Here is an 18,353-nt window from a genome sequence, read left to right as displayed (position 1 = left end):
GCTGCTGGATTCACTGGCCCCTCCGCCCCCAGCCAGGGACCCAGGAGCTGGAGCAGAGCCAGCCAGTGGACTGCTGATCTCACAGCCCCCTCCAGTGGCTGGCTCATATTAGTGGGAGAAGTTCACTTGTCTAATGAACATTGGTAGATGTGTATTCCTCATTTTAATGAGTACTCATAATTAAAGTACTCATTAAATGAGGGAGGAGTATACATACATTTTCAAGACACTCAGCTTAATTCCTAAGCTAATCACTTTGCTTTTCCAGATCTTTTCCAATCACCTTCAAACTTGCTCTGGCTTTTGCTATTCTAGTCACTATTTCCTTCTTACAGTCTAGACCATATGTTAGATTGCTCACCAGATACATGAACTTCTCTACCCTCTCTAGTTCAACCCCATCTACACTAATCTTCCTTCCTATTTCCTTATCTCTGAATACCATTGTCTTTGTTTTATCGATTTTCATAATCGGTCCATACCACTTCCCTTCCTCATTTAGCACTTGCACTGTTTGTTAGCTTCTTCTCATCTTCGTCAAAGATAACTATATCATCCACAAACCTCAAGTTGTTAATTCTTATGCCGTGAACAGATAACCCTTCTACCTTTTCCTTGATCTTGTCCATCACTCTCTCTAGATGCACGATGGAAATACTCTGTGAAATCAGATTTCCTTCTCTCATACCTCTACTCATTCTAAACCAACTTACCAACTCTCCACACACACTCACCGCTGCCCCCACAATATTGTTGATATCCTTCAACAAACCTATCAGTCTGTTAACCACTCCGTAGAACTCCAACACTGCCTAAGTCACTTTCTGAGCTATACTGTCAAATGCCTTCCGAAAAATTGACGAAGCAAGTGTAGAGGTTCTTGTACTTTCATCGAGCTTTCTTCACTATCAATCTTAATGCCAATAACTGCTGTATCGTACTTCTATCTTTCCTGAATCCTACTTGCTCATCTGCTGCATGTTCTTCTATCTCTTGTCTTAGTCTCTCAGTCAGTATTTTCATCAGCACCTTGACTAGATGACTCGTTAGGGCTATTGTTCTGTAGTTCTTGAACTCCAATGCACTTCCTTTCCGTGTATTGTCACTAGCATGGATCTTGTCCATTCCTTAGGTGCTGTCCCGTAATGTCAAATAATACATGCACAAATAAGAGTGTCTCTTGACGTGGAAAACCAGTGAAGCAAAGGACTATTGAGTATTACTTATTTTCTTAACAGAGCAATGAAAATTGTTGACTAAAAATACAGGTTTTTTGACTGACCTGTGTTTTTAAAAAGCACAAAGCCACCCAGATTCCAACCTGCTCCCACTGAAGATAGTCAAGTTTTACCATTAACATCAGCCCTGAAGGGGGGAGAGACTTTGCCAGAGGGCTTCTAAAAGACATTTGATGACAGGGGAATAACAAAATTCTGGAACCTTGAGTTCCATTTCAAGTTCTGAATGGGAATGTGCTCTAGCAGGCGCAAACGCATGTCACTTTCCCCCCCGCAATCTTTACCTCTTTTTCTCCTTCCCCTCCAACTTATCCACTCCAATCGGTCTGCTTTTCATTCCTCCTCACAGTTCATTGTCCCAGCAGGGGAAGCTCTGAGACACATGCTTGTGCTGTCAGTTCTGCTGCCAAGCCGCAGTATGGTCAGAGCAGACAAACAAAGATAATCCATACTCAGCCCCTCTCTGGGACATGTATAGAACAAATGCAACCTTTGGGAAATTTAGTTGTAAAGTTTCTAGTGAACATGTGAGAAGTGCCATTTTTCAGAGGCATATAACTTTTCCAAATTTTTTGCAAGGATGGGAAAGACATCTCCTGCCAAATTTCATGCCACCCTTCCAAAGCACGTATTGTTAGAACTTTTAAGAGAGCTCATCTTTTCTGTTCTTTTCTTTTTCTAACATGGACAACAATGTGTTTTTCTCTAGCCTCATTCCCAAAAAGTGGCAAAGAGCATGTGGAAATATTAGCCCAACTCCTCAGGTTTTGCAAAATAAGCAACTGAAAACAGATGCTTATAATGGGAAGTGCAGGATAAGAGCTTGCTACCAGAATGCTTGCTAACAACTGTTCAGAGGGTATTTGATATAGATATTTTGATGGAAAATGGTCATTTCAGGCTTGCATTAACTGCCCCGCTCCTACACACACGAGCGTGCCGTATGCTCTTAATTTGCCCTGAGCTACAGAAGAAATAAATCTGATGTTGTAAAATAATCACTCACTATTCTGTACTTAATTATGTAATACTATACACACAGATTGTATGAATGGCTTAGCTAAAGCCAAATTAAGAAGACAGTCATTATAAAAAGATACGGTTATTTCTGAACTAAATATGAAAGGTTTAAAGTGCCTTTCACTGTCATTAACTACTACAAAAATAAAATTCCAAAAAATATGTATTCTACCTCTAAAAAGCCCTTAGTGCTGAAATCTAGAAACAAACAATTAAGAGATGTCTTTCAGCCATTTGATTGTGTGTTTCATAGTCTTCTGTACACTAACTCCTCCTAAAGATGAGTTCGGGATAACAGCATGATGAACAGAGATGTACAAGATGACAGGTGGCAAACAATGACAGATGATGTCAACTAACCACGTCAGAGGAGGTAACTAGTTTGCACTGATGTCTTAAAAAAGAGAGTTTAGAGGTAGTGTCTTTTGCCCACCTAGGGGCTAGTGGAAAGTCTCACCACTGACTGATATAGCAGGGTTGTACAACCCCAGACAGGAGATCCCATGACAGCAGGCAGCACGGTCGCACAACAGGAAGAATCAAGACCATGGGGTGTGCGCTGGCTCCTGGACGCAACAGGAGCATGCTCCTCTCCTTAGGAGCAGAGCCCTGCAGATACCAGTATCCATCCATGGATATCTGCATGTAGACATTAGTATCTGAGCAGGGTTCTACTGACTGAGTTGGATCCACTGTCATAAGCATATTTGTTTTAGCATCCTTATAGAGTCTGCCCGGTACTATTTCCATATTTTGTCAACAGTAAACCTGGCTGGGTGCCTTTGTACCATAATGGATCTTGTGGTCATTGGGCAGTTCACTCAAAGTCTGCTGTGCCAGCTAACTGTACAGAGCTGGGATGGCACACACACACAGGCAAATGTACTTCATCACAGAGTTATTTTGTAACAACAGTGTAAGTAGAATCTCATGTTTTGAGTCAGAGATACCTGTGGCTAGCTCAACATTGGCAGCAAAGAGGAGGACTCGCCTCTCAAGGGATGTTAAAACAAACGTCAATCAATCACCAGGAGAATTGTGAACAAGAGATTTTTACAACGGGAATTGCTTAACTCTGATTCAGTAAGGTTTCCAGGATGTGATACTTGAATCTATGCTGGACCCAGTACTTTTCCAGGCACAAGAAATGAGAGTATGAAGTAAGGGATGGTGGCATCATGTGTCCAGAGAACGTTTGGAAGAGAAAAGGCTTTAAACTAGGGAGACTGGTTCCAGGCTAAGCAGGGAATTCAGCCGATGCAGTAAGAACAGTGAATAGTTTAACTCCAAAAAGAGTGAGAAAAAACTGCGTGATTCAAATCTTGCTTTCCTGATAAAGTTGATAGACTGTAATTTTACCTAATTTTTCATGTAACTAACTCTGACCTCTATGCCTAACATTTATAATCCACTTAAAATATTAAAATAAGTTTATTAAACTACAGAAAGGAAGATTTTTTCAGTGAGTTTGTCAAAAGTGATTGGGGAACCTGCTCAGATTATTATACATACTGTGGTGCATATCAGTTATGTTTTGATGAAGTGGCAAACTGATGAACTTGAACTGAAAAATGTCTTCAGTAGTGTAAGATGGTACATTTCTGGGGTCTTCCTGTGTATAAGTCCTGAGAAGCTATACGAACCTGCATGAAACTAAAGATGTGCCTTCACACGCTAATAGCTATGTGAGTCCGAAGCCTGAAGGGGTTGGGCTCACATGCAGCACTCTGTGTGAAGCACCCTGATCCAGAGAGAAAGAGGGGCGCTGCAGTTTTAAGTTGTACTCCAAGGGTCTGTCACAGTCAGCATACAACTCTGAACTTAGCATTCTAAAGGGAAACAGTGGAATGTCCCCTTTAATATCATGTTCCTACATGGTTTTAAGCCAACAGGGGGGTTGGGGGAGTCTCGCCCCCCCCCCCCGCAATTTCCATCAGACACACAAAAATCCAGTTATTTAATTTTTAATGGTAGTGCCACAAACAGAGTTAGAGTCCCATTGCATTAGCCACTATAAAGAGATTCTCCTACCCAAAAACAGCTTAAACAAAAAGGCATTTCACAAATAATTCACTGATCTAATCCTCATATCTTACTCACATCACTCCAATTGGAAAAGAAAATATATATAATCTTAGTTACTTTTTTTTTAAATTTTCCTTACCAGCCCATGTAGCTCCCTGAGGAACGTCAATGAAGTGCCTTCGGATTTGACCAGGTTTAAAATGCACATCAGTAAATGAAAGATCATAGTGTGAAGATTCATCTATTCTGTGAATATAATTTTAAAGATTAAAAACTACATCAAATGTCAAACTAAATAATCTTTTTATAAGTCTTAAAAATGCAGCTAGTGTGTTTTAAGTTCCCATGGCTTAAATACAGATAAGACCACGTGCCATTTGTCACTTTGGATCACAATGTCCTTGGCTTGCTGCACACCTGGTTATTTCAAAAGGAACCGGTGGTCCATAAGGGAATGGGCTCCACCATTAGTGCAAAGTTAAGACTTCATGGCCAGAGTCTCTTCAGAGCCCATCAGCACTGGTCACAGTAACTCATGAGAGTTAGTTTTTTTCCGTCATAAGCTTACTCCATTCCTAACAGTAGCCAGACACGCTATCATAATAGGTAACATTGGCTTTAGGATTCTGGGTTCTCATGGCATTCCATCAGTACACTAAAAATCAGTGTGTTACTCATCACTACCCAGTCTTCATGTAGTACCACTGAGTAACAAGAGCATTACATTTACATTAACTCATCTTCTCTGTCTGTATGACAAAGGCCTTATACTGGTTTAGATACTGAGACACCTGAAACCAGAACTGCCTGAGTTCCAAGAAAAATACTCAGGGATGTATGTAGCAATGCACAGGAGTGAAAAAAGAAAAAAAGTAAATGTTAACTGACCTTGTTGGTACAATAAGAGTTATTGGAACTCTGAACAAAGGGCCTGCATTAGGTGTTGCTGTATCATAACCACACACCTGTCAAATTAATCAAAACATTATCCAAGTGGTTACACAGCATCACTTTCTAAAGCAACTTAAAATGATTCAGAATACTCCACAATCAGGACATATTGTATCTGTTTAACTATTGCTCAATGAACTTGAGAGGCTACAGTTTGACAGGCCTTTACATCACTTCTACACCAGAAAAACTTAAGTACCACCATTTTAACAATTACTTTACAAAAAATCAACTTTTAAAAAATGTTTTTAACTAGTACATTTAATTTCTCAATCTTCTGTAGGTTTCTGCACTGACACAAATCACAGAGAAGTCTAGTTACTTGATTATACAGGAGCTAGTTTCAGCTCCGATCTCCTCCTGTATCACTATCTTTTGTCACCTCAGTTTCTTCCCTTGTAACCCTCCACAATTTGCATTTACATTATGGCTCCCCATGTCTTAATTTTTTGTGCACACAAGTCATCAACCATTGAATAAGTGCCTGCCTTAAATATCAACACGGTCATATCCACTGACAATTTTTTCACTGATATTGCAATGCAATCGGACATTTTAGTATTTAGAATTGGTCTAAATACCTGAAATGTTTTTTTTCTTTCTAACAAGGAAAAGTAATTTTTTGTTTTGTACCAACATTTGAGGATTCTAGCTGCAATGCAATAGAGAAGTTTCAGTGCTATTATAAGTTTTGTAATTTTTTTTGGGCAGGGGGAGTTGTATTATACTACTTCTGAAAGGATCAATGGATCAAAAATGAAGGAGGGAACAGAAGGGAAGAATAGAGCAGAACAGAACATCTAAACTGAAAATAGCCTCCTCATTTAATTCAGTAAGATACATTTCCAGCTCCAGTCTTCACTACCCCATTCCACATACCGTATCAGCCACATAGAGCAAATCTACACTGAAGTAAAGTAAAGTAAATAAATAAAAAAGGGCATAGCCTCATTTCTCCCAGGTCAGCTGACTTGGGCTCTAGTTGCAGATCTAAACACTGTTATACTGACACTTGTGCTTAGTATAATGTGGACCAGCCCACTCCCCCAAAAACATCTACACAGCAACTTCACAGCACTGCATCCTGAGCCCATGAGCCTGAGTCAGCTGACCCACACCAGATATGGTGTTTAATTGCTGTTTAGCTGTACTCATACAAGCTTAGATATTTCAAGAAGAAAAATAATTAGATTTTTAAAATTTAAGTATAAAGAAAAATTTTAAACTATAACTATTTGAGTCAAGAGAAACTGACCAGCTATAGTTAATGTCTCAATGGTACAAGAGGCTTACTGGAAACTAACAAAAAAAATTATCTGAAATATTTTTAAGAAGTCTACACTACTAGTCAGCAAAAATGTAATTGCTTTTTGTCCCTATTACAAAATTTTGCAAAAATAAGAAGCAAGATAAAGAAAATGATTTAACGTTTTCTTACATGAAGCCACAAGTTCTTTGTATTTTAAATAAACATGTAACAGCATTTGCTAACCAACGCAGGAAAAAGTAAAACAACATGGAAAGCTCTGGATAAATGATTTCTAAAAGTTAAATTAAAATGACAAGAAAGGAGATAGCAAATACTTTCGTTTAGAAATATGAATACTATCATACCTCAGTGTAGTGCAGTCCTTCCCTCAGACCGCGTGGGTCCACACGTACATTTATATGCCTACATTGGTTCATGAGCTCTAAATGACTGGGACACTGAACCCAGGGTGCATTTGAAATTAAAGCTAAATGAAGTTGAAGAGAGATCCTTTCGCTGTTTTCTGAAACAAAAGGCAGTTTAACTTTTAATATAATACCTCAAACAAAATCTTTAAGTGCTATTGTGCCAAAAAAATAACACACTCACAAAAATGTACATGGCTCACTATTATTGGCAAGAACCCACTCCTTGAAACCATCAAGGAAGCTACTTTGTCACAGGTGCTACAAAAATAGTCTTTCAAAAATGAAAAAACAGGACGGCACACCCTCAGACAAAAATGCTTAGTATTTCTCTTGCATACACAACATTGTCACTGTGACTGATTTTGGTGCTCCAAACTTGAACTGCTTCTTCCTATGTACCCTTGATGAAATTCGCATAACCACTAGGTAAAAGAGTGACATGCACTAAAAGAGGACACCCCCACCCCATCAATAGCATCAGGAGTGGCAGCAGAGGTTAGATGCCCCACATAGATACTCATCAGGTCCAGACGGGTTGTACTTGGCACGGCTAACCTGCAGCATCACCACCCATCTATTACACTATTTTGATCATGCTAGCTCAATGAGAGGTAGTGCAATTACACACACACACACACACACACACACACACACACACACACACACACACAGAGCTAGCATGGCATCCCTACTTCCTAAGGCAAATATAGCCTAAATGAAGGGTTCTCATAATTGTTGGTGGCCTCAAAGCCATTAACTCTTGCTGTTAGTCACTCTTGATAATTTTTCAGAAAATACTTAATTACCTTGAGGAAAACAAATACATACATGTCCAAATCACTGTAATTTATAAATGTTGGGTGGGGGGGGTTTGTTTTTTGCCAACTCAACAACAACAAAATACATTTGTGTCTATTCTTTACAGGACTTAAACAGAACAGAAATAAAAAAAATAAGGTCCTTTGGAATGGTCTTGTACTGTGGGGTCCCCCCCACCTTTTTTTTAAAATATGTGTTAGCTACTAAAGTTTGCTGCTGTGAAAAGTTATATGTTTGTGAGCATCATTTTTCACAAAATTAGATTTGCTAACTATCCGGAAGGTAGCGAAAAGGTGATATTTGTATTCTTTGTTAACATCACTCTTCATGGAAGATGTACACAGCCCCAGCAATCTAGGGGAAAAATTAAGCCCTGGATGGGGAGATGGACAAGGAGGCAGAAGGGCCAAAGGTGATGAAGGTAGACCACATGTGGCAGCTTAAAAAACACTTGATACGTTCCACTTCAAATTTCTTCAAAATAAAGGGATAGGCTTGAGTTAAGCACATGAAGGCCTTCAGTTGCCAAATGAAACTGTGAAAAAGCAGAGACTAAAACCAAGGGTTCAAAATGAAAAAGTCATTTTGATTAAACTATGTAAACTATAGAGTGGTAGCTTTTTATAATACAGGTACGTCATAAGTCACCACATTTTTTTCATTTAAACATTTCCATGTGTCACCTGTGTGATCTTTAGACCTAAGTCCTCTTTGAATGTACATAGTAACATTCCTAAACATGTTTATGTCATCAGCTTCTTCCCTACCTGTATTCTCAGGAAAAACAGGTTCTATGCCAACACCATGGTCAGAAGGTGCAGCTATCTGGACAGGATCTCTGAGGTAGATTCCACGGTTGTTTCCAACAGTAACAGTAAAACCTATATTACTTGTGAATGATGAATTTTGAATGAGGTAGTCATAGGCTTTATCAACCTATTCAGAAAAGACAGTGTTCCAATACACCCAGTTAACTCTACAATAGTCAAACAGAAAATACCTAAATTTTAGATTAAGTTTTTAGAAGATATCGCCATGGAAGGGTTTTGCATTCGAGTCACAATTGTTAGGACTCATCTTCTACACCATCAAGTTCTCTGAATACTGCAATGTTCTAAAACAGCCTTCAGTTACAATGCACAACACTACAAGAGGGAGCTGCCTTCAAGATGCCTTGTCAAGGTAGGACATCTCTGGGCATATTGCATAAAAAGGAGATCAAAGACTTCACCTTCCCAGTGAGGGAAAAAAGATGACTTTTTCTGGGGAAAAAAAAAAAAAACTTCACAAGTACCATTTTCAAAAGTGACTCAGGAGCTTAAATTTCAGTGATATGCAGTAAGACTCAGAAGCCTAAATATAACCATTAGGATTTACATGCTGACCATCTGTGTTGCACTACCATTAGCCACTATGCTTTGCAAAATACCATGCTCTATACTTAGGAGCTTACGTTTTATTGAGAGCCAGTGACTCCAGGATTACTGAAAATTTTACATGCAATTAGTTTACAGGTAGGCAGCACAGTAAATATAGCTGTCACAGATGCAGCATGCACTTTTGTCTTAGCGTACTTCCATTTTGATTTGTGTTTTAGTTTGCCATTTAAAAAATATTGGTGAACAACTGGGATCCAAGTAAACACCTTGCTAGGAAAAACAAATCAAAGAAATAAACAACATCAAAACAAAGAACCAAGAAGCAGTAGATGTTGCATGAACCCACAGCTAACTGTTAGGATGAAATTAACAGTATTTTCATTCAATACTTTTGGCATCACACCTAACAAAGTTATTTTACTTAACTATTACAACTGCGTATGTAACAGCTGACTACATAATCTGTTTCACTGTAAGAACATCTTTGCACAGTCAATTTCCCATTTATGTGGGTTACCGCACCGCAAACAGAAAAAGCAATTCAGAAAGAAAATTGCGGTTATAGTCAATTTGGCTATGTCTACACTAGTCAAAAACTTTGAAATGGCCATGCAAATGGCCATTTCGAAGTTTACTAATGAAGCGCTGAAATACACATTCAGTGCCTCATTAGCATGCAGGCGACCGAGGCACTTCAAAATCGACGCAGCTCATAGCCGCACGGCTCCTCCAGACGGGGCTCCTTTTCGAAAGGACTCTGGCTACTTTGAAGTCCCCTTATTCCTATGAGCAGAGGGGAATAAGGGGACTTCAAAGTAGGCGGGGTCCTTTCGAAAAGGAGCACCATCTGGATGAGACATGTCAATTTCAAAGTGCCACAGCTGCCTGCATGCTAATGAGGCACTAAATATGTATTTCAGCGCTTCATTAGTAAACTTTGAAATGGCCATTTGCATGGCCATTTCGAAGTTTTTGGCTAGTGTAGACATAGCCCTTGTGTAGTACTTGCAACTACTGATTCTCCTCACCAAGGCTGTGTCTACACTTTCATTCCTCTTTCCAAAGGAGGAAAGAGGAAATACAAATAAGGTGTCGATTTACATCACCTCATTTGCATATGCTTCTTTCAAAAGAAAAGCAGTGTACACTCAGCTCTTTCAAAAGTAAAACCCCATCTTCGAAAGAACCCTTCTTTCTATTTTTTTGGGAAGAAGGGTTCTTTCGAAGATGGGGTTTTTGCTTTCAAAAGAGCCGCACCTACACTGCTTTTCTTCTTTCGAAAGAAGCATATGCAAATGAGGTGATAGATATGTAAATCTGCATCTATTTTGCATTTTCAATTTCTCTCATTTGTATGCATCTTTCAAAAGAAGAATGCAAGTGTAAACACAGCCCAAGTGACTAGATTTGAAGTTGACAATATCCCTTTAAAGTTGATGATTTGCAAAATTTTTGCATCTATATTGTTAAATACCTGAATAATACCATGTCCTTGTGCAAACACTTCTATATTTTCAGCCTTCACTGCAGTATTTTCTAAAGCTCTTCTGACAGAATGAACAGTATAACGAACATCATTAGCTTTGAGTCCTGAAATTAAAGTATTATTGAAAGAATATTAAAGACCACGAAGTTTCAACATTAACGCTTACTAAATATAAGACAGAGGTTACTTCAATATTACTACAAAATAGAGCCAAAATTGATCTCTGACAAAAACATAATATTGATTACCAGAGAGTACTAAAGCGATGCCTCCACATGCATTAGGTGACGACATAGATGTGCCATTCATGAGCTGCGTTCCTCGTAAAGTCCAGTTAGGAACAGAAGCAATAGCTCCTCCTGGTGCACTGATACTCACGCCAAGAGCTCCATCGGTACTAAAAAGTTACAACACAACTATTTAAAATCCAAATATATGTTCATACTAAAAAAAAAAAACCAAACCAAACCACAAACAGCAAAAAAGACCAATTCCACATTAAACCTACTTCACTATTCTATTTAAACATGTAAGTATGTTAGCGTTTGCACTGTCTAATGCTACAGCTCAGGTATTTGCCAGATTCAAAAAATATTTTGACAAATTTTTATTAGCATTTTAATACTATTCATTCATGACTTGATTGCAAAAATTCCCTTTGGAGAAGATTAATATTTAATGCCTACAGCACTCAATATTTTTGGAACTAGAAGAACAGGATTTTTACTTTTCTGTCTCTTATTCCAGTTTATCAAAGAAAAAAATTTCCTAACTTAAAGTTAGAGACCCAATATTGTATTAGGCTTTCAAGTATGAAGGTCAAGCATGGGACAAATGTACTTCCCGTTATTTTTTTTTCCCCTACAAAAATGGCGAGGAAGAACAAAAAAGGAGATACAAAACTGTGATCTTTAGTTTCTGTTTTGTGATCATTCCCACACTTAAGAATTTGCAAATGATGCTCTGGGCTGAGGCACAACACAGAAACCTATGGTGGTTTTAAGATCGTTCTGAACTGTTTCGGGACCTAGAGCAGGCCATAGCATAACCCAGACACCTCTGGGACCCTAAGGCTTCACCTGTGCGACAAAGCTAAGCTGACCCAAGCATAGCCATCAATGCATTACCACTTCTGTTTGAGGTACACGAGCTGACCAGGAGCTCTTCCATCCACTGAACTGCGAGGCTGCATCTACACTATATTCCCCTTTGGGAAGGGGAATGCAAATGAGCAAGATTGGAAATGTAAATGACGCATGGATTTACATATCTTGTGCTTCATTTGCATATCATCATGCAATCTTTTTTTGGGAAGAGCCTGCTCCAGAAGCAAAAAACAGACATGTAGACAGAGTTCCTTTGAAAATAAACCCTGTTTTCCGAAGCACCCTTCTTCAGGAAACAAAATAGGAAAAGTGTTCTTTCAAAAACAGGGTTTGTTTTTGAAGAAACCCTGTCTACACGGCTATTTTTGCTTCTGGAAAAGACTCTTCCCAAAGCAAGATTGCATAAGGAAGTGCAAATGTCTCATTTGCATTTCTGATCTCGCTCATTTGTATTCCCCTTTCCAAAGGGGAATGTAGTGTAGATGCAGCCTTGCAGTTCACTTCCCTCTGACTGTCTTCTGACAAACTGTGATTCTACAACTGGAATCAGCTATGAAGCCTGTGAACTTGTAGATTACACATAACCTACCTAGGACCTCTTGATGACCAAGTATACTGATTTGCTGGTAGTTTCTCTCTCAAGGAATATTCGGCAACCATCATATCAGGTGACACATATGCTCCAACGCCTACAAACAAAAAAAAAAGGATTTCAGTATACAATATAAGATCTTAAAGACAACCTTATTTGTAGCCTAGAGCACACAAAAATAATTTTAAATAAGCAGTATGTATATTTTAGTTGTTATATGGTATGGAAAACAGTTGGGTTTTTAAAATACTATAAGCGTCAGCTAGCACAAAGTCGGACAGATACTGAAAATAGTGAAGTTTTTCTTCAAGCATGTTTTGTACTTCAGAGAAGGGGTGCAAACTATGACCCCCTGGCCACATCCAGCCCATGGGACCCTTCCATCTGGCCCCCAAGCTCCAGCCCAGGAGAGGAGGCTAGGCTCCTCCTCTCCCCATTCTCTGCCCCGTCCCTGCAATCTCAGCTCAGCTCATCGCCAGCGCTGACGCTCTGGGCAGCATGGGTGTGATACCCAGCCAGACAGAAGGGCTGTAGTGCTGCAAGCCGCAATGCTCCAGGTGGCACAGTCAAGAACCTCAATCTGGCCCTCAGGCCAAAATTTCTGCCTGCCCCTGCTTTACAGAGTAAATTTGAAGGCCAAGCAAATATTCCATATAGTACAGCTATGATATGTTCTGTGTGTTTTTCAGTCTATACCCAAATAATGCTTTAAACCTGTAATTTCACTAGTGTGAAAAACACACAAACCCCATTTATCTGACTTATCTGTAATCAGCTCACTGAATATACCCAAATAACCAGGACTCCCAAGGCCAGAAGTGGATCTCTCTTGCAGTTAATAGATAGCACTGCAGCATCATATTCTCTCATTTATCTGAGTTTTAATACACTGATCTGCCCACTTCCCCTTTAGACCAGATAGAGGAGTTCTACTGTGTTTGTGTACTATTGCAGTTTAGTATTCGCTTTCCAAGCTCTTAATAGTCTCAAAAACACAAATTTCACTTATCTTGGAAATCAAAGAATCTTGACAACAGAAACATATGCAAAATAAAGCCTGCAAGGTTTCAACAGTCACATGCTGTCATTCAATGAGACATGAGAATGAGTGATATGAAAACAATTTACAACGCCAGTCTCAGCACAGCTATACAAGTAAAGTATGTAAGGTTCTCTAAACATGTTTCTGCAAAAGAATTATTTTAGATGAAGCATTTAGCTGATGACTTCAGTCAAAGTCTCCTTGTTCGGGTCTATCTAATTTTCCTCATTTTAAGCATGCAACCCTAAATTCGCCTAGCTCCCTTGTCCTGGTCATTTGCCTGCGTCTGCCCTACTGACAACCCTTTAGGGGGAGGAAAGAAAAAGATTTCTCATGGTGATTAACATGTCAAACACTATTTCCTTTACTATTAATAAGAAAAAGCTATTTTCACCTGAAGATTTCAAAATACTTGGGGGAAAAAAAATCCAGTACAGGCTTATCTTCACTGCAACAGCAGGAGTTATTGAACTCAGTCTCATTTCATATGATTTAGATTTAAAGCTAGCTTATTTGAAGGAGAGCAGTCACGCTGCAAAATATTTGATCTACAAAGACATTGCACAATAGTATAACACACCCCAAACAATGAAGGGGATTTTTCCATCAATGCCATGAAGTCATCTCTCTGAAAAGTGGTAGATAGGCTGAATGAACAATTCTGTCGCTGACCTACCTGTGTTTCTACCAGAAGTCAGACTGACCTATGACACCTAAGTTGTGAAATTACTCTCCTGATCAACACAGCTAAGCCAATCTAATGTTTAAGTGTAGATCTGACCTTTGTCTACATTACGAAGTTTTGCCAGCACAGCTATGTCAGTTATATCCCCAGGGTAGGTATAACTAAGCTGACAGAACAATGCTTTTTTCACATTAGCTAATGCCATTCAGGAAGGTTGTGCAGCTATGCCAGCATAATTACTTGTGTCACAAGGGGTTTCTGCTGGCATATGCTGTGTAGCGTACACAGAGAAGCCCTAGCTCATGGTAGCATCAATGCATATCAATAATCAGCCAACCAGCTTGACTTTGACAGACCAATAAATATGAGCTAGAGATTGGTGTGTGTGAATTGAAGTTTAGTTGCCACACTTGAGCTGTACTTCAAACTAAAACTGGAGCAAAGACAAGCCCAAAATAGCTATTCCATTATACTGAAGGGACAACTAAACTACTCTATATTCTCTCAAGAGAGAGTGAGTCACCTGCACATCTCTGAACAAAACCCAGAAATTCAAATCCAGATTCCTGAGAAGTATTTGTCTGTTTTACAAAGGCAAAACATGTTAAGTGATAACGCCATTAAGCGTCTTAAAATGTGGGGTTTCTTTCAAAGAATTATGGTTTCAATGTTTTCATGGACTATGCGTTTATCAAACAAACATGCAACAGGAAGAACAACTTTTGACAGATGTAACACTGTAGTGGAATGGACTTTTTCCTCCAAGAGCATCTCTGAACAAATGCCAAATTCTAGATCCACGTTACAAAGCTGTGATTCAGTAGGAAAGGAAAGAGGCAGCATTCCAGAGTGTCTTACCTAATATTTGAAACATGTTTTCCCATATTCAAAATCTCTCAAGTCTAAGCTTACATCTGCATTACCGCAGAAGATTGATCGTTCAGATCAACCCTGTAACTCCGTGGGAGCCGTGAGGATTAAGGAAGGTCAACGGGAGGAGCACTCCCGTTGACCTCTTCCATGAAGACAGGCAGGGAAGTCGACGGCTGAAAATACCATTTTAGCTAAGCAGTTGATGTAGCTAAAAATCACATATCAGCTGTCGACTGCTATGTCTAGTGTAGACATAGCCTCAGATACTTTGAGAGACATAGCTTTTATTAACAGCAAGATGATCAGTGGTGGGAGCAGTAACACAAAGATAGACATGTTAGTCTATATACTAAGCCTTTTAAGATAAATTTAACTATTTCCAAGCCTTACCTTCTACAAAATTTATTAAAAATCAGAAATCAAGATGAACTGCCTAGTAGCCTACTGTATTTTTTCTGCATCTTTAGAAGCCAGGTATTATTAATTGTCAGTACTGTCTGATTCCACCTCTTACTACACATTCAGACCAGGCAGATAGCTTCTGAACATTATTAAAAAAAACTAACTCACTTATCACACATGTACATAAAGAAATACACCAATAATATGGCTCCATTTAAGACAGCTGTCCTCAGGGACATTCAAAAGATTTTTCAATCCTGCAAATCTTAATACATTTGCTTTGATAAATACAAGATATTTACAAGCTCTTATCACTTAAATCAAGTAGGTAAAGTATCTTAAAAGATCAGTCATTTGGATATTTTCTTAACTGTATGGATTTTTCTTTCTTTCTTTTTTTTTTTTAAAAAAAAAAAAAAAAGAGCTACTTACCTATAACACTAGATGTAGTTCCACCTGGACATCCCACTGTAGAAAGGCAAGGACCATTATTCCCTGCACTTGAAACATAGATTATATTGTGTTTCCATACAGCTTCATTAATTACTTCACAAATTCTCCTAAAATAAGTACAGAAAACATATTATTTAAGCAACAAAGTAACATCTTCCTCGTTTTTGGTATCCCAAGATGCAATTCAAGCAAAGTTGATTTTAACTGCAAAGCTCCTGCTGACTGATGGGGCCATGATTTCATATCCCACCTTTGTTTTTGACCATTGCTGAGTAAGATTCAGACTACTTGCCAAACCTGAAAGGGTCACCAACTAGAATTTGGAGGATTTTCTCTCAGCAATTTTAAAAGGAAAAAATTAATTAATTAGCAAAACTAAATTCTATTAGCAAGGAAAGATTCTGTAGTAATCCCCACATTGTAAAGTGATTATTGCTGTATATATATATATTTTTAAACACAGAAAACTTATTGCAATACACCACAAAACACTGACAATTTCAATAGGTTTACCTAATCCATAGACTAAGATCAGCAATTTGAAATGTGCTGTAACAGTTTAATATCAATGAATTGTTAATATCTAGACTTACACCTCTTGACAGTACCACTACAAAAATGCAATGTTTTTAAATGCCAGTGATTGTCAATATTAAACCTGCTTATGGTAAACCTAGTGCACTCACCCAGAATTTGGCCAGTGGGTTGCTTCTCCATAGCTGTAGTTGACAAGATCACACTTGTATTTTATTGCTTCTATCATCTGTTAAAGATTAAGTTAAAAACATTCACCACTAGAAATCTTAGAGATTACAAATAACATCTTCTATATAAATGAAACTATTATAGGTCTGTTCAGAACACTGATGAATGAATGTTTATGAAGATTCTGATGAATCTTCATGATTTTGTTAAAAGGCAGATTGTTTCACATCTAGCTTGTCTCTTAATTGAAAATGTTTTCTCTGTTAGCCAATAAATGTTGGACAAACTCCAACCTTCGCAAAGTTGAGCTATCAATTTGTTCTCAAAAGTTATAGTTAAGAGAACATGGGTGTACAAGAAACTATGGCACATTAGTTCTTGGCCACTGTATGTTTGTAACTTAAAACCCAGTGGAGTAATCCTGCATTCCATGTATCTTCATCCTGGCCACATGGAGGTAGTTCTACAGACCACTCCTGTGATTTTGGTTTGTTTTTTTTTTTTTTTTAAATTCCTTTATGAATGGAAATAGTTTACATACACCTTTTCCTCTCTCTTCTATAGATAGCTAATTCAAATTCCGTGAGGGATAAAATCCAGGTCCTGTGCTTTTGCTGCTGACACTGAATAATGTTTAATTTTCTCTGAAGAGTAGTTGTGAAAGTAAGTACCCTAATTCTTGATGAAATTGCTGGATGCACCTGGTTTCTTTTGTTCTCTAGTGCAAAGGTAAGTCTATATGCTCACCCAATTCGTGCAAAGAATGTTAAAACAACACACATGTAATCTTTGTCCCATATGTTAGAACTGTGGTGGCAAATCAGTGCAGAAGCTATAGCTAACTAGCCACATTATTCTGAAGTATATTTATTATTCAGGCCAACTCGCCACTCGTAACCAGCTAAATAGCCACAGGTGGCTAGGGGCTAGCACACTGAACATCATGGTGTTCGAATCTTCTCCAAATCTTCTTACACCTCATGCCACGGATGTAAAATGCCATTTAATTTGTTAACTGATTAAACATTAGGCTACCGTACCATTTAACCGGTTAACCAATTAAAGTTGAAGGGGCAGGGAGGCCGCTCCTCCCTCTACCCACTTCACCTGCCCCCCCACCTGCAGTGCACCCCGGGCTACTGCAGACAAGGGCTGCTCTGGCTAGACTGGAGCGCTGCCCAGCTGCGGAAGCCCTGCAGTGCTGGGACAATCCCTTGACTGCCCCAGGCCGGGGGTGCTGCTGCAGCCCCCACTGGTTAACTGTGACCAGTACGTCTCATCTGTTGAAAATTACGCTTACCAGTTAAGAGTTAACATTCTTACTTTACACAGCACAAAATGTGTGTGGGGGGGGGGGGGGGGGAGGAGGAGGAGGAGGGACGACAAAAAGAAGTCTCTTATAAGAGGCTTGTAAAGTATCCTCCGGAGACTCTGGCACTGAAGAATACCAACAACAGTCTGGTATCCTGCTCAAAAGTAATAGCCTATACAGTATGCCCAAGTCAAAGCCACGTTACCAAAAATACTCAGTGCATTGGACCTGTCTCTGAGGTATTTGAGAAAGGGGATATGGAATACTAGGCTAACAAGACCACTGGACTGTTTTCATGGATTTCATGAGTCACTATGCCATGAAGATTCCACCCTCCCCCCATTAGATGTATATAATCTTATACCCCAATGGCTGAAATGTCATATTTTCTAACTAGTAAAAAACGTCCATTCCAATTTTATTTTCATTCTAGCTAAACTTGTCCTTCTTTCCCCGTCAAGTCTAAGAAGTAACAACTGATGGAACTCAGTAATGCCATTTCTTGACAAATTACCTTTATGTGTAAATGTAAATTACTTTTTTTAAAAGTATGATTTATTCAAATATTGTCTCTATTTTTGGACTTGA

General features: G+C 38.8%; 1 protein-coding gene across 2 annotated transcripts in view; it reads right to left on the bottom strand.

Moving 5' to 3' along the window:
• The window catches only part of TPP2 (tripeptidyl peptidase 2), a 78,224-nt gene that overhangs the window by 35,991 nt on the left and 23,880 nt on the right, over positions 1-18,353 (bottom strand). For both annotated transcript variants that reach the window (XM_074989715.1, XM_074989725.1), the window contains exons 8-16: positions 16,435-16,511; positions 15,728-15,855; positions 12,291-12,390; positions 10,844-10,992; positions 10,584-10,699; positions 8,498-8,666; positions 6,849-7,006; positions 5,172-5,248; positions 4,423-4,529 (exon numbers count right to left, since the gene is read on the bottom strand). In XM_074989715.1, the coding sequence (XP_074845816.1) occupies positions 4,423-4,529; positions 5,172-5,248; positions 6,849-7,006; positions 8,498-8,666; positions 10,584-10,699; positions 10,844-10,992; positions 12,291-12,390; positions 15,728-15,855; positions 16,435-16,511 (1,081 nt within the window). The remainder of the gene's footprint in view (positions 1-4,422; positions 4,530-5,171; positions 5,249-6,848; positions 7,007-8,497; positions 8,667-10,583; positions 10,700-10,843; positions 10,993-12,290; positions 12,391-15,727; positions 15,856-16,434; positions 16,512-18,353) is intronic.

The sequence above is a fragment of the Carettochelys insculpta genome, chromosome 1 (genome assembly GCF_033958435.1).
Source record: "Carettochelys insculpta isolate YL-2023 chromosome 1, ASM3395843v1, whole genome shotgun sequence".
In the NCBI taxonomy this organism is placed as follows: Eukaryota; Metazoa; Chordata; order Testudines; family Carettochelyidae; genus Carettochelys; species Carettochelys insculpta.
The sequence above is the reverse complement of the archived record's forward strand: the minus strand, read 5'-3'. Positions and strand labels throughout refer to the sequence as shown.